The sequence below is a fragment of the Lemur catta genome, chromosome 8, assembly GCF_020740605.2.
Source record: "Lemur catta isolate mLemCat1 chromosome 8, mLemCat1.pri, whole genome shotgun sequence".
Taxonomy (NCBI): Eukaryota; Metazoa; Chordata; class Mammalia; order Primates; family Lemuridae; genus Lemur; species Lemur catta.
In genome coordinates this window covers 16,678,163-16,691,760 of record NC_059135.1, presented here as the reverse complement: position 1 = coordinate 16,691,760, position 13,598 = coordinate 16,678,163, and the positions used below count along the sequence as shown (strand labels likewise).

The 13,598-nt window shown below is 51.7% G+C and overlaps 1 protein-coding gene across 1 annotated transcript; it reads right to left on the bottom strand.

The window, feature by feature from the left end:
* Positions 1–644: 644 nt before the first annotated feature.
* TUBA4A (tubulin alpha 4a) lies at positions 645–4,514 on the bottom strand. The gene is made up of 4 exons (XM_045560018.1): positions 4,360–4,514; positions 2,374–2,596; positions 1,933–2,081; positions 645–1,689 (listed from the first exon to the last, which is right to left on the bottom strand). Exons 1-4 carry the CDS (start codon positions 4,360–4,362, stop codon positions 718–720), a joined length of 1,347 nt encoding a protein of 448 aa, XP_045415974.1. The 5' UTR covers positions 4,363–4,514; the 3' UTR covers positions 645–717.
* Between the last annotated feature and the right edge of the window lie 9,084 nt (positions 4,515–13,598).

Below are 13,598 nucleotides of genomic sequence, written 5' to 3'. Positions count from 1 at the left end.
CACCAGCTAGCACAGAGGCAGAGGCCAGAAAGAAAGCACAAACAGAAGGAGATGACCTGACTTTTAATGGCACAGCCCCAGCCCCAGCAAAGCAGCAAGACAGACAGGAAGCTATGCAAAGCTGCTGGGAGGTGCAGTGGCACAAACAACCTAGGAAATTGCCCTTGTTCCCTCCCATCCCCCAAGCTTCTGACGTGGCTTTATGCCCAGGAACTCTGGGCCAGCCCAGCCCCATTTCCAAATCCTCATAACGCACAAAGGAGCCTGGGCCAAGCCTTGCTTCCAGAGTCGGTGAATGCAGAGGCATCAGGAAGAACAGGGTGGTAGTCCAGCTCTCAAATACAGAAGCTACTGGACTTAAACTCCTACTTGGAAAAGAAGTGAAGACATATCCTTCAATAGTTGGTGGCTGGACAGACAGGGCCAGGATTTGGTCCTCATTTCCTCCCTATTCTGGGTGCCCCTATGACCTTACATCAAGGTCCTGGGGTCATGCTTCCTGGGCCTGGCAAGGGCCCCTTGGCAAGTGTCCCCTTCAGCCATGGAAGGGAAAAGGGTCATTAGCAGCAAACAGTGAGGGCAGCAGCAGCAGCAGCACAAAGGGGAAGGCAGCAGAAGCTCAAGCACTCACAGAAGGGACAAGGAACCGTGCAAGGAGACTGTTTATTTCGAAAGGCTTTTGCAATAAACATAGAGGAAAGTCTCCAGGCAGCTGTTTTATTCTTCTCCCTCATCCTCATCCTCATAGGAGTCGATGCCCACTTCCTCGTAATCCTTTTCCAAGGCGGCCATATCCTCCCGGGCCTCGGAGAACTCCCCCTCCTCCATGCCCTCACCCACATACCAGTGCACAAACGCCCTCTTGGCATACATCAGGTCGAACTTGTGGTCCAGGCGGGCCCAGGCCTCAGCGATGGCAGTAGTGTTGCTCAGCATGCACACGGCACGCTGCACCTTGGCCAGGTCACCTCCAGGCACCACAGTAGGCGGCTGGTAGTTGATACCAACCTTGAAGCCTGTGGGGCACCAGTCCACAAACTGAATGCTGCGCTTGGTCTTGATGGCGGCAATGGCAGCGTTGACATCCTTGGGCACCACGTCTCCACGGTACAGCAGGCAGCAGGCCATGTACTTGCCGTGCCGAGGGTCACACTTCACCATCTGGTTGGCAGGCTCAAAGCAGGCATTGGTGATCTCTGCCACCGACAGCTGCTCATGGTACGCCTTCTCTGCAGAGATGACGGGCGCATAGGTGGCCAGGGGGAAGTGGATGCGGGGGTAGGGCACCAGGTTGGTCTGGAACTCTGTCAGGTCCACATTGAGGGCCCCATCGAAGCGCAGGGATGCTGTGATGGAGGACACGATCTGGCTGATGAGGCGGTTGAGGTTGGTGTAGGTTGGGCGCTCGATGTCCAGGTTGCGGCGGCAGATGTCATAGATGGCTTCGTTGTCCACCATGAAGGCACAGTCTGAGTGCTCCAGGGTGGTGTGGGTGGTCAGGATGGAGTTGTAGGGCTCGACCACGGCTGTGGAGACCTGGGGGGCTGGGTAGATGGAGAACTCCAGCTTGGACTTCTTGCCATAGTCAACAGACAGCCGCTCCATGAGGAGTGAGGTGAAGCCAGAGCCGGTGCCCCCTCCAAAGCTGTGGAACACCAGGAAGCCCTGAAGTCCTGTGCACTGGTCAGACTGAAAGGCAAGAAAGAAAAAGAGCAATTTAGGTAGGGGAGGGGCCTGAGGGACTCTTATCATCTGACTCCATAAAGCCTAAAATATCTCGGAAGTCAGGGCAAAGACTAATTAGTGTGCCATGGCAGCATCACACTCTAGAACATGTACAGTTAGAGATGACCCCTTGAAATGGACCTGAAAAAATTTTCCCACCATTAGTGTAGTCTCAAAAGCTTCCTCCCTTCTGAGACAAATTCTTACCAGCTTGCGGATCCGGTCCAGTACCGGGTCAATGATCTCCTTGCCAATGGTATAGTGACCACGGGCATAGTTGTTAGCAGCATCCTCTTTCCCAGTGATGAGCTGCTCTGGGTGGAAGAGCTGTCGGTATGGGCCATTTCGGATCTCATCTGGAAGGGCAAAAACCACAAGGCTATGTTTAGCAGGGACCTTCCTCCCCCAGGGTGGTAGCTGTGGCCAGATGCATGGACGAGCTCATCCTTCTGCCAGCCTGAGATAGCAGAGTGTGGGAGAAACCCGGACCTGCTGCCCAGGCCAGCCTGAGATCAGCTTGCCTTCTTCAGCTTCACATAAGGCTAGGAGTTTTGAGGGCCAAGAAAGCCCGATCTAAACACCCCCTTTCCAGAGAGAAGCTTTGAGTCATTCTTTAGCCCCCTCAATTTTGCCCCCTCTTCCTCTCACCAATTACAGTAGGCTCCAGATCCACAAATACTGCTCGGGGCACATGTTTTCCAGCACCAGTTTCACAGAAGAAGGTGGTAAAGGAGTCGTCCCCTCCACCAATGGTCTTGTCACTGGGCATCTGCCCATCAGGCTGAATCCCATGTTCCAGACAGTAGAGCTCCCAGCAGGCATTGCCCATCTGGACACCTGCCTGCCCCACGTGGACTGAGATGCATTCACGCTGTGGGATAAAGAGGAGACATGGCGTAAGCCTCACATGCACAAGTCCTTCTCACCTCACGAGCCTCTCTTCCACCCTCTCACCTACCAGCTGGGATGACTCAGTTGGCAAGAGTGGAGCTTGGGGCTGGGCAGCGATGAGAAGAGGCTAACACCCTGCCCAGGCTCCCCTGCACAGTACGCCCCAGCTGGAGGCACCCAGTCGGGCAAGCCAACCCCTTAACCTACTTCTCAGGGAATTTGTCAAGTGAGTGCTGTGGCTCCACATGACCCTGCCACATTCATAGGACACTCAAGGAGGACAGAGAACGCAAGTGTATAAGAGACCGGCCGACACTGCAGTAACTGACCAGGGTAAGAGACTTTTCAGCTGTTCCTGATCCCTACTGCCCATAAACCCAGCTTCTCAAGAGCCAGGGTAGAGGCAGAAGGTTTTCCAGAGCTGCGAGTTTACAACTAGATTTTAGAGCTCCCCACTTGATTAATTCTTTGCTTTGAAGATGAACAGCTAGAATTTCACACAATCCCTTGCCCCGTTTTTCCTGCGGGCTGCAGAGGTATGGCCTTCCAATCTGGCATCAACTGACCACACTGGCCATGAGGATGCCCTCTTCCCTCACCTTTAAATCCCATCTGGCTCTGGGGATCAGTCCCATCTGGCTCCTCTCCCCACCTCCACCCCCGCACCCCGGGTGTCTTCATCACCTTCACCCACCGCACGGAAATAGCAGCGGTAATGCTGGTAAGCGCAGACGGCAGGGGCGGGCAATAAGGGTTGTGGGTACTGGGGCACTCGCTGCCTTAGGCTCCGTCCCTGCCAGTCCGAAATTAACCCCTGAACCACCGGAGTCCGCAGGGCCCGCGCGCCTCCCTCCCCACACCTACAGGGCGGGGTGACGGTTTCCAAATACCCAGCAAAGGAAGCGGAACCTGCGGTGAGGCCCCAGTACCAACCCGCCTTGCCCCGGGCAGGGTGAGCGCCATCCTGCACTCCAGCCCTCCATCCGCTCTCCCGCTGAAGTCTTTCCAGTTACATCCCAGCCGACAGAGGGGATTGGGTTTCGGCCTCCGCTCCTGGGCTATAAATACCACCCCCCTACACACACCTCCATCCCCTCCCCCCAACCTGGCCTCGGCCCGCGCTGCCGCTGGGCGCCAGCTGTCTCTGCCCGTCCGCGCACTCGCCCTCTGGCTGGAGAGGGGCCAGCTCGCCTCACGAGGCCGAACCCCATTCCCGCCACCCCTGTAGGCTCAGAAGCGGGGTGCTGAGTCACTGGCGGGGGCGGGGGATGAGGGTAGACGGGATGCATACACAGAGGAAAAGGGGATGCAAGTAACCTGACCCCCTTCCACCTTCTTGTGCCAAGCACGTGCTCGGTCAGTTCCGGGCACTGGGGTGTAGAACTGGGGGGCAGCCAAGCAGGTCTTCCTTCGCCCGCGGAAGGGACTGGGCGCGGGACCGCGTGACTCTCCTCAGGAGGGTCGGGGCGCAAATGCTTGGTGAGGCAGGAGGGGACCGCCAAGAAGCTTCTCTCTGCTAGTGACAAATCCCACCCCACCCCACCCCATCCCCAGCCTCCGAAGGTGGACAATACCCCCCGGACAAAGTCACCAGGAAGGGATTGGGGAGGGGAGATGGAAAACCCTTGCACCTCCTCGAGACCCGGAACGCCCGGTGGAGGTCCCCGAGCATCTCTGGAGGGAGAGTCCCCTGAAGGAGAGGGGCAATTAGGGGACGGGCGCGACCGGCGGGGTCGCACTCACCATGGTGAGTCCGGGCGGTGGGTCTCACGTAGAGTCGGGGCGACGGGTCTCAGTGAGAACTGCGCTAGCTGCAGTGCCGCACCGCTCTTATAGGCGGGGGCGGGCCTCGCACGCCTGCTTGCCCACTGGGGGCCGGGCGGCCCGGAGGCCACGCCCCCTAAGGTAGGCAGCCCGGAGGGGCGGGGCCAGGCCGGGTCCCCTCCTCCTGCCGCGTCCACGTCCCTCACCTGTCCGGCTTGGGTTAGGAGCAGCGACCCGGGCTTTAACCCTTCGTTCCCCATTTTGAGACGATACTCTGGGCTCCTGAGGTCTGCAGCAGAGACGTAGGGCGCGGTGACAGGGCGCGTTCCGCCGGTATCTGCGTCACCGGGGCGCCTGTCGTCCAGGTATCCTGACTTAGGCCGGGCGCGGTCGAGGCCGTCCTTCCGAGGGGGCTGCAGCTGGCCTTCGCCAGTGCTCTGCCCGCCCCGCCTCCCGGGAGGCTTCGGCCGGCCGTGAGGCTCCGGCGGGTCCCCGAGGAAGCCCCTCCAGCCGCACGCCTCCTGTTGGTCCCCGGGCCGGGGCGGCTGGCCGGGGACCTGGAGCTGCACAGCCTGAGCCCAGGATCCCGATCCCTTAGACTCTCCTGCAGAGCCGAGCCCGGCGCGGGGCTCGTCTGCGAGGGCAGACTCCGAGAATCTGCCGCGGCTCGATGGCCTCCAGCGGTCAGTGGCACGGTCAGCAGCGCGGTCACTATTAGTGAACCCTCGCTGTGGCCACCTTCCCGCTCTCCTGCTGCCAGAACTGTGGGAGCGCTGGACCTGGAGCCCCTAGGACTGGGATGCGCATCCAGACTGCTCTGTGTGACCTTGGGCAAGTGACTTAACTTCACTGAGTTTTTGACATTTTCATCGGTGAAAAGGAGACAATGATTCCATCCTGGAAGCATTGTTGCCAGGAGTCAAAATGTTTGTTGACTCTGAAGAGGAAAAAAAGAAAATCAAGATTCTGGTATCATGGCTGATTTTGACTTTCGCATCTTCTTCTGTCTGTATCAGACAGGCCCGCCCCCGCCTATAAGCCACGGCCAGGATCTGCCACCTGCATCTTAATGGCCTCAGTGCTCAGCCCCAGACCTCAGCAGAAGCCATTCCTTCTTTCTGCAGTTCATTCCCATTTCTTGCAAGAACAGACCTTTTTGAGCTACTTCTGCTTTTCCTTACTTGCCTCACATTTTCTAGTTCCTCCCTTCACTGGGGAAATTCGCTGAGCAGTGCCCCATGTGCTGGTTGGCATATCCTTAGGAAGCCCGCCTTCCAGGCTAGTCATTACTTGGAAAGATTCACCTGCCTCCCCTCCCATTGTGTTTCCCCATTGCCAGGGCTGTCTGACAAAGCAACACAGTGCCATAAAATAACTAATGATGGCAACTTTCTGTCAACAAAATAGCTAATTGGCACTTGACTTAGGCAAGGCACAGGAAGGCATAGGGTGAAATATGACAAGGTCTCTCTTTCCAATAGACTTGCCATCTGGTTAGAAGAACAAAACTTGTTGATAAAAAAGAAAACTGACAAGGGTGTACAGTGAGGCTGCTTTAGGGAATGGGGTCGTGGTCTCTATAAAGGAAGGAGCCTTGGTGATTGCAGCACACATAGCCTCTTGCAGACCATCTCTGACCCTCTTTTTTTCCTTGTGCACCCCTACCCCAGCAGAATGGATATGGGAAGAGACCTGAGCTATCTTAGACAAAACCTTAAACCTCTTTGACTGTCAGGTGCAGATTCTTCATCTGTAAAACTGGGATAGCAACGTCAGGTCGTGGGTATCAGATGAATTTAGGGATGTGTATATTCACAGCAAATCACTGTGTAAGTAGCTGTCTGGGTTCTTAGAGCACTTTGTTTACATTTATTTTAGTGCATATAGCACATCATGCTGTAGTTATTTGTGTACATGTCCATCTTACTAGACAGCAAACTGTTGAAGGTAAGGACTGTCTTTGTGTCTCTAGTTCCTAACATGGTACTCAGGACACATGGTATGCATTTGCTAGGTGCACGTCAGATTAATTGTTTGACTTCAGAGATGGGACTAAAATTAGAGTAGAACTCTAAGAAGTCAGAAGTTGCAAGTTGGCAACTAGGCCAAATTCCCTCTCAGAAATGGTTTTTTGGTCTAAACAGTGTGTTAACTCCCATAGCGTTTAGAATATGAAAAAAGTCAGGACTTGTCATGGTGTTGGGCATCCCCCAATCCACCCCTTTGTTTTATTTATTTATTTATTTATTTTGAGACAGAGTCTCACTGTGTTGCCCGGGCTAGAGTGCCCTGGCATCAGCCTAGCAACCCCAGACTCCTGGGCTCAAGCAATCCTCCTGCCTCAGCCTCTAGAGTAGCTGGGACTACAGGCATGTGCCACCATGCCTGGTTAATTTTTTATATACATATTTTTAGCTGTCCATATAATTTGTTTCTATTTTTAGCAGAGATGGGGTCTCGCTCTTGCTCAGGCTGGTCTCGAACTCCTGACTTGCTCAGGCTGGTCTCGAACTCCTGAGCTCAAACAATCCACCCGCCTCGGTCTCCCAGAGTGTTAGGATTACAGATATGAGCCACCGCGCCCAGCCCACCCCTTTGTTAAGAGATTCTCTAGAAGGATTTGCAGGACCCAGCGTACAGCTGCACTTACAGCTAAGGTTTATTACAAGGTCGCAAGATTATACAGCTGGATCACAAGGGAGAATGATGCAGGAGTGGTCTTGGAGGATTTGTGCCCTCTCCCTCCCATAAGGGCTCACAAAGAGTATACTCTTCCTCTAAAATAAGAATGCAGCAACATTTCCCTGCATTATTTCTGCCCAAGGAAGCTCAATGAAGACTTAACACCCAAAATTTTATTCAGGGCTTGTCACCTTTGCCTGGCACATACCAAAATCCCAGGCTTCCAGAAGAAAAGCAGTTGTTTGGCATAAACCATACTGTTTACACAAGCAGTTTAAGCATAGTGAACCATCCTTATCCACTAGCTGTTGACTGGGAACACTCTGAGAACTAAGTTCCCAGATGCCAGCCAAAGGCCAACCTTGCAGGCCGGCCTTTCTAAGGACAGCAACCTCAGACCTGCCATAGTAACTCTTCTTCACAGTCATATGAAAATTCAGGTTTCTAGTTTATCTTGAAAAGAACTGGAATATCTGGCCATACTGGGTCTGCATTCCCATTTAGCAAGCATGGTAGGGAGAATGCCACCATCCCCCCAAGATGTCCACATCCTAATCCCTGGAACCTGTGATTATATTACCTTATATGGGAAAAGACTTTGCAGATGTGATTAAGGTAAGGATCTTGAGATGGGGAGATTATCCCGGATTATCCAGATGGACCCAATGTAATCACCAGGGTCCTTAAAAGTGGAAGAGGGAGGCAGGACTGTCAGAGTCAAACAAGAGGTGAGAAGCAGAGGTCAATGTGATGTGATTGTTGGCATTTTTTTTTTTAGACAGAGTCTTGCTCTGTTGCCCGGGCTAGAGTGCCATGGTGGCGTCAGCCCAGCTCACAGCAACCTCAAACTCCTGGGCTCAAGCAATCCTTCTGCCTCAGCCTCCTGAGTAGCTGGGACTACAGGCATGCGCCACCATGCCCAACTAATTTTTTCTATATAGATTTTTAGTTGTCCGGCTAATCTCTTTCTATTTTTAGTAGAGATGGGGTCTCGCTCTTGCTCAGGCTGGTCTTGAATTCCTGACCTCGAGCAATCCTCCCACCTCGGCCTCCCAGAGTGCTAGGATTACAGGCGTGAGCCACTGCGCCCGGCCATGATTGTTGGCTATGAAGATGGATAGGAGCCATGACTCCAGTAATGTGGGTAGCCTCTAGAAGATGAACAGGGCAAGGAATAGATTCTCCCCTAGGATTTCCAGAAGGAAGGTAACCCTACCAACACCTTGGTTTTAGCTCTTGGGGCACTTGGGGAGCTCTGCCATGGCCAGCATTAGCATGTCCTCTGCTTTACTGCTGACCCGGATACTTCTCACCACCATGCCCTCATTCCTGGATGCCTGCAGTAGCCTCCTACCCAGCTTCCTCCTTCTACACTTGAACTCCTAGAATGCATTCTCCAAAGCAGCTGCAGTCATCTCTCTAAAACACAAACTAGGCATCAATGCTTGCTTAAAAACCTCCATTGCACTTATAATAAAGCCATCTGCCTCTATGACCTCATCTTGTACAGCTCTCTCTCTCTCTTTCTCTTCACTCTGTTTCTTTGGACACACTGAGCTTGCTTCTACCTGTGAAATTTTGCACTGGAATTTTCTCTGCCAGGAGCACTAATTTCCAGATATTTCCTGGCTGAGTCTTCATCATTCAGGTCTCAGTTCAGATATCACCTCCATAAAGAGCTGCCCCTTCTCTGTTCAGTCTAAAATAGTAGCTCTCCCCTCCCTCCAACTTTCTGTCCTATTATCTAGGGTTTTTTTTGTTTTTGTTTTTGTTTTTTAGAGGTAGAGGTACTCTGTCACCCAGACTGGAGTGCGGTGGCAAGATCATAGCTCACTGCAGCCTCAAACTCCTGGGTTCAAGTGGTCTTCCTGCCTCAGCCTCCTGAGTAGCTGGGACTACAGGTGCTCACCACATACCCAGCTCCAGCTAATCTTTAAAACTTTTTGTAGAGATGGGGTCTCACTATGTTGCCCAGGCTGTTCTCATACTCTTGGCCTCAAGTGATCCTCCTGCCTCAGCCTTCCAAATTGCTGGGATTACAGACACAAGCCACTGTACCTATCCTGTTTTGTTTCCTTCATGTGCTTATTGCTATCTGAAATTTTCCTGTTTGTTTATTATCTGTCTTCCCCACAAAAATGTAAGCTTCTTAAGAGCACAGACTTTTTTGTCCACGACTGTATCCCTGGCACCCGGAATAGTGCTTGGCATATAGCAGACACTCAAAAAATAATTGTTGGAGGAATTAAGAGTATTGAATGCCTGTTATTTTATAACTTAGATAGGTTAATATGCTCTTAAAATCTCAGCCTCTTTACTCTGCTTTACATAAGATTATCTGCCTGCCATTAGGACACTTTTCTTTTCAGAGTTGGGGATGTCTAGGTTGACTGAGACGTCCAGCTCCAAAGGCCAATTGGGAGACATGTATGTGCTACACAAGACAGTTTGGGGACCAGTGGTTCATCTAAGCCCCAAGTTCTCCATTTGGGCAATAATTCCTGAGGTCTATGGCTTCATGGACCCACCCGCTGGGAGGCTGAACTTCCTTATCTTAGATGTGTTGGTTGGCTGTGTCCTCTCTTTGGGCCTCTTTGTTCCAGGTGGGAGAGAGAAAAGTTCTAACTTCAGAGACTTTAGTCCATAGCCAAAGCCACAGTTAGCCATCTTGAGATTCGGGGTCATTTCCTGGCACACATATGAGAGGGGCTCTGAAAAACCCCTGTCTCAAGATAACTCCCCCACCATGCACCACATTAGCAACTACCTCCTGGATAGGGTTGCTAGATAAAGTACATTATTTATTAAATCTGGCACCCTTAATCTCTGGGAGAGCAGCTGATGAAATGTATAGTAGTCCCACCTTATCCATACATTCCATGACCCCCAGTGGATGCCTGAAACCTTGGATAGTACCAAACCCTACATACACTATTTTCCTCCTATACATACGTACCTATGATAAAGTTTATCAATTAGGCAAAGTAAGAGGTTAACAACAGTAACTAATAATAAAATAGAATAATTTTAACAATATGCCAGCATTGCTACTCTCGTATTTTGGGGCCATTATTAAGTAAAATAAGGGTTCCTTGAACACAAGCACTGTGATACTGCCACCGTCGATCTGATAACTGACATTGCTACTATTAATAAGTGGCCACCAGGTGGGGAGCATCTACAGCATGGATATGCTGGACCAAGGGATGTCCCAGGTGGAATGGAGCAGGGTGGCATGAGATTGCATCACACCACTCAGAACAGCATGCAATTTAAAGCCTATAAATTGTGAATTTCTGGGATTTTCCTTTTAATGTTATATTTTTGGACCGTGGTTGACCCAGGGTAACTGAAACTATGGAACAAGAAACTGTGGGTAAGAAAGGACTACTGTAGTGTAGTTTCCAGCTGCATTAGGCTCCATTTGAGGTTAGTGGTCATGCATTTGAAAGATCAGTCAGCATGGTTCTGGGTTTTTCTACAGCCACTGTTTAGCTGGATGAGTGCAAGCACAGAGCTGATGAAGAAATGGATTTAACCAAGGTTGTGGTTTAGTCACACAAGGATGCTGAAGCTAGGGAGGCAGGAGAGCTGAGGGGTATGCCAGGCAGTGACCCTGACTGGCCATGGAATTGAAGATTGGGAGGAAGGAGACCAAGACACTGGAGGGGCTACAGGGCAGTGAACACTGTGTGGAAAGATGAGCCCCAGATGAATCTTAATTCCATCACCAATTAACCCCCATGTGATGTTGGGCACCACACCAGAAACTTCAACTTCCTTTTCTCCATAATGGGAAAAGAAGGCCTTGCCTTGCCTACCTCACAGTTGTGGAGGGACTCACAGCAAATAAGGAGTGAAGGCGCCTTAAGAACCACAAAGCAGGATACAAATGCTACAGATTAACATTTCATTGCAGATATTTGCCTAAGGTCATGAGGAGACTCCTGTGGGGACCCAAGGCTGGGGTGGAGCAGCAATGACTTGCAGTGGGCTAGGGAAGACATTTAAGAATAGTCTTGAGACCCTGCTCATCCTCTTGCTTTTCCCATAGAGAGCAACAGCAATTCTGGACTAAGCACTTAAAGTTTACTTTGTTTGATCCTCACAATACTATCTCTCCCCATTGTACAGATGAGATAACTGAGGCAAAAAGAAGTGCCGTGCTAGTAGGTATTAGACGCGGGGCTAAATCCTATGTTCCATGATGGTCAGAGTTTCCAGCCAGAATACACTCAGGCTTGATCTCTGGCCCCAGACTCATTATTTCTGGATCACTGCAGACATCTTCTTAGTCCCACCCACACTCCACTTCCAGCTGTCACCAAGCCCAGGGGGTGGCAGCAGTGCTGGAACACAGGAGGCTTGATCTCTAAATCCTCTCCCACCTGTGAAGTCCAGGCTATGCCACCAGGAAATGGGACATGTGACTGCCAATAGACCCCATGTGCGCAGAGGCCTGGGTACCTGTGTGGGGTTACTAGCCCTGGCTGTTCCTCTGCCTGCCCCACCCAGCTTCCACTTCCTGCTGCTCTGTAACTGAGTCACCACGCCTGCCCTCCCGGGCCGTGAGCTGACCAGAGAGTATAAGGAGGCTGGCCAGGCAGCCGTGGGAGCCGCGGATACACAGAGGACCCCAGCCTGCCACCATCCAGGCAGCATGGTGAGCGGAGGTGGGGGGATGAGCAGGCAAGGAGGGTCCCAGTGGACCCAAGATGTCTAGTGTGTGTGGGGGCCTCGGGAGCCCGGGTCCTCATGCAGCTACAGTGTGTGGTGCGTGAGGTGAGGTGGGGAGAGGGAAAGGAACCTCCAGATGTGAGCATGGCCCCCGAGTGTGCTGGCACGGGGGGGTGGGGGGACACATACTGGCCGAGGAGGGGAAGGGAAGGTTGATGGTAACCAGGGTGTGAGGCCAGGCTCTGAGTTTAGGGGTGGGGAGTGTGGGGTAAGCAGGACTTGAGCAGGAAGTGTATAGGCACTTTACTGGCTAAATCTCCAAACGCTGGGTCCTGCCGCAGGTTCACGGTTGGGCTCTGGGGACACATCCTCCATGGAGGCTGCTGGCCCTGGTTTCTGCCCCCTGCCCATCTGCCGCATTTGTCTCACCCCTTGTTCCAGTTACAGATCAGTGGAGAGATCGCGGGGAGGAGGGGGAGGGAGGTGCTCCCATCCAGGGAGAGCTGGCTGTGTGCGGGCTCATTTGATACCTTTTACCTGGCTCCCCACCCAGCCTGACAGAGGAGCGGTTAAGAGCATGGTTGGTGCAAGGCTGTCCCTGCTCTGAATATTCCTGGTTTTGTTCATGACCTTAAGCAAGCTGCTTAACCTCTCTGGGGGTCAGTTTCCTCATCTATGAAATGAGGGGAGTAAAAGCACCTACCTAAGGGGATTGTTGTAAAGATTAAATCAGACAGTGTAAGTGAAGCGCCCTAGCACAGTGTCTGACACCTAATTAGTGCTTAATAAACGGGAACTACACAATGTAACAACCAAGTCTGCCGGGTATGAGATTATTCTAGTTCTACCATCAAGAAAAAGGCACTAGGGAAGCTGAGGTACAGTAACTCGTTCCAGGTCACAGAGGGACAGGGATTTGAAGCCAGGTCTGTGTGACTCCAGAGGCTGAGCTTTTTGCTCCAGACCTGCTGCCCTGCAGTATCGGGCATTTTCCCCAAGAGGCCAGAGACCCCTTGCATAGACCAGTAGTTCCAGAGTCCAGGACAATGTCTGGCTCTGTGGACGGAGCCTGGGCGGCTCAGAAGTGCAGGAGCTGGTGCTGGCCTTGCTGGGTAACTGGCAAGTTGAGTCAGCCTTCCCTCCTGGACCTGGGGTTTCTCAAGTCCTTGAGTCCTTAAATCTCTCCCTGCTCAACTCATTACCTTCTCTTACCATCACACCGGGAATTGGGGCTGGGAAGTTGGTAGAGAGACCCAACATGTGTGGCGCACCCTAGTGTGTGTCAGGCAGTGCGCCAGGCACTTGCATGGGTTCTTTCGTAGCTCTTCCAGGAGGGGCTCTTACTATATTATTGCCCACGTGTCACAGGGGAGAACATCGACAAAGAGGTTAAGACTCCTGATCAAGACAAGTAGAGAAGTAATGGGACTGGAATACAGATTATTTAATGCATTAATCCTAGTCATCTAAAAATCATAAGATGGCTAGTCCGAGTGTCGTTGTGTCTACAACTAATTGATCACAACCAGTTACAGATTCCTTTGTTCCTTCTCCACTCCCACTGCTTCACTTGAATAGTCTTAAAAATAAAGAAAGAAATAAAAATCATAAGAAGTCAAGGCACTTGTGTCATATAAAAAAGTCTGTGAAGTGTAACATTTATGGAGAAAGTATCCTCATTAAAGAATTACAAAATATTTCAGACATGCAAAAAGGTATAAAGAACAATGTAACAAACAGTAACTACCAACTTGAGAAATAGAATCCCTCTCCAGCTGCCCCCACCTCTCTCTCCTGCCAGAGAGAACCATTATTACAATTCCAGTGGTAATCTTTTCCCATGCTTTCTTTACCTTTTT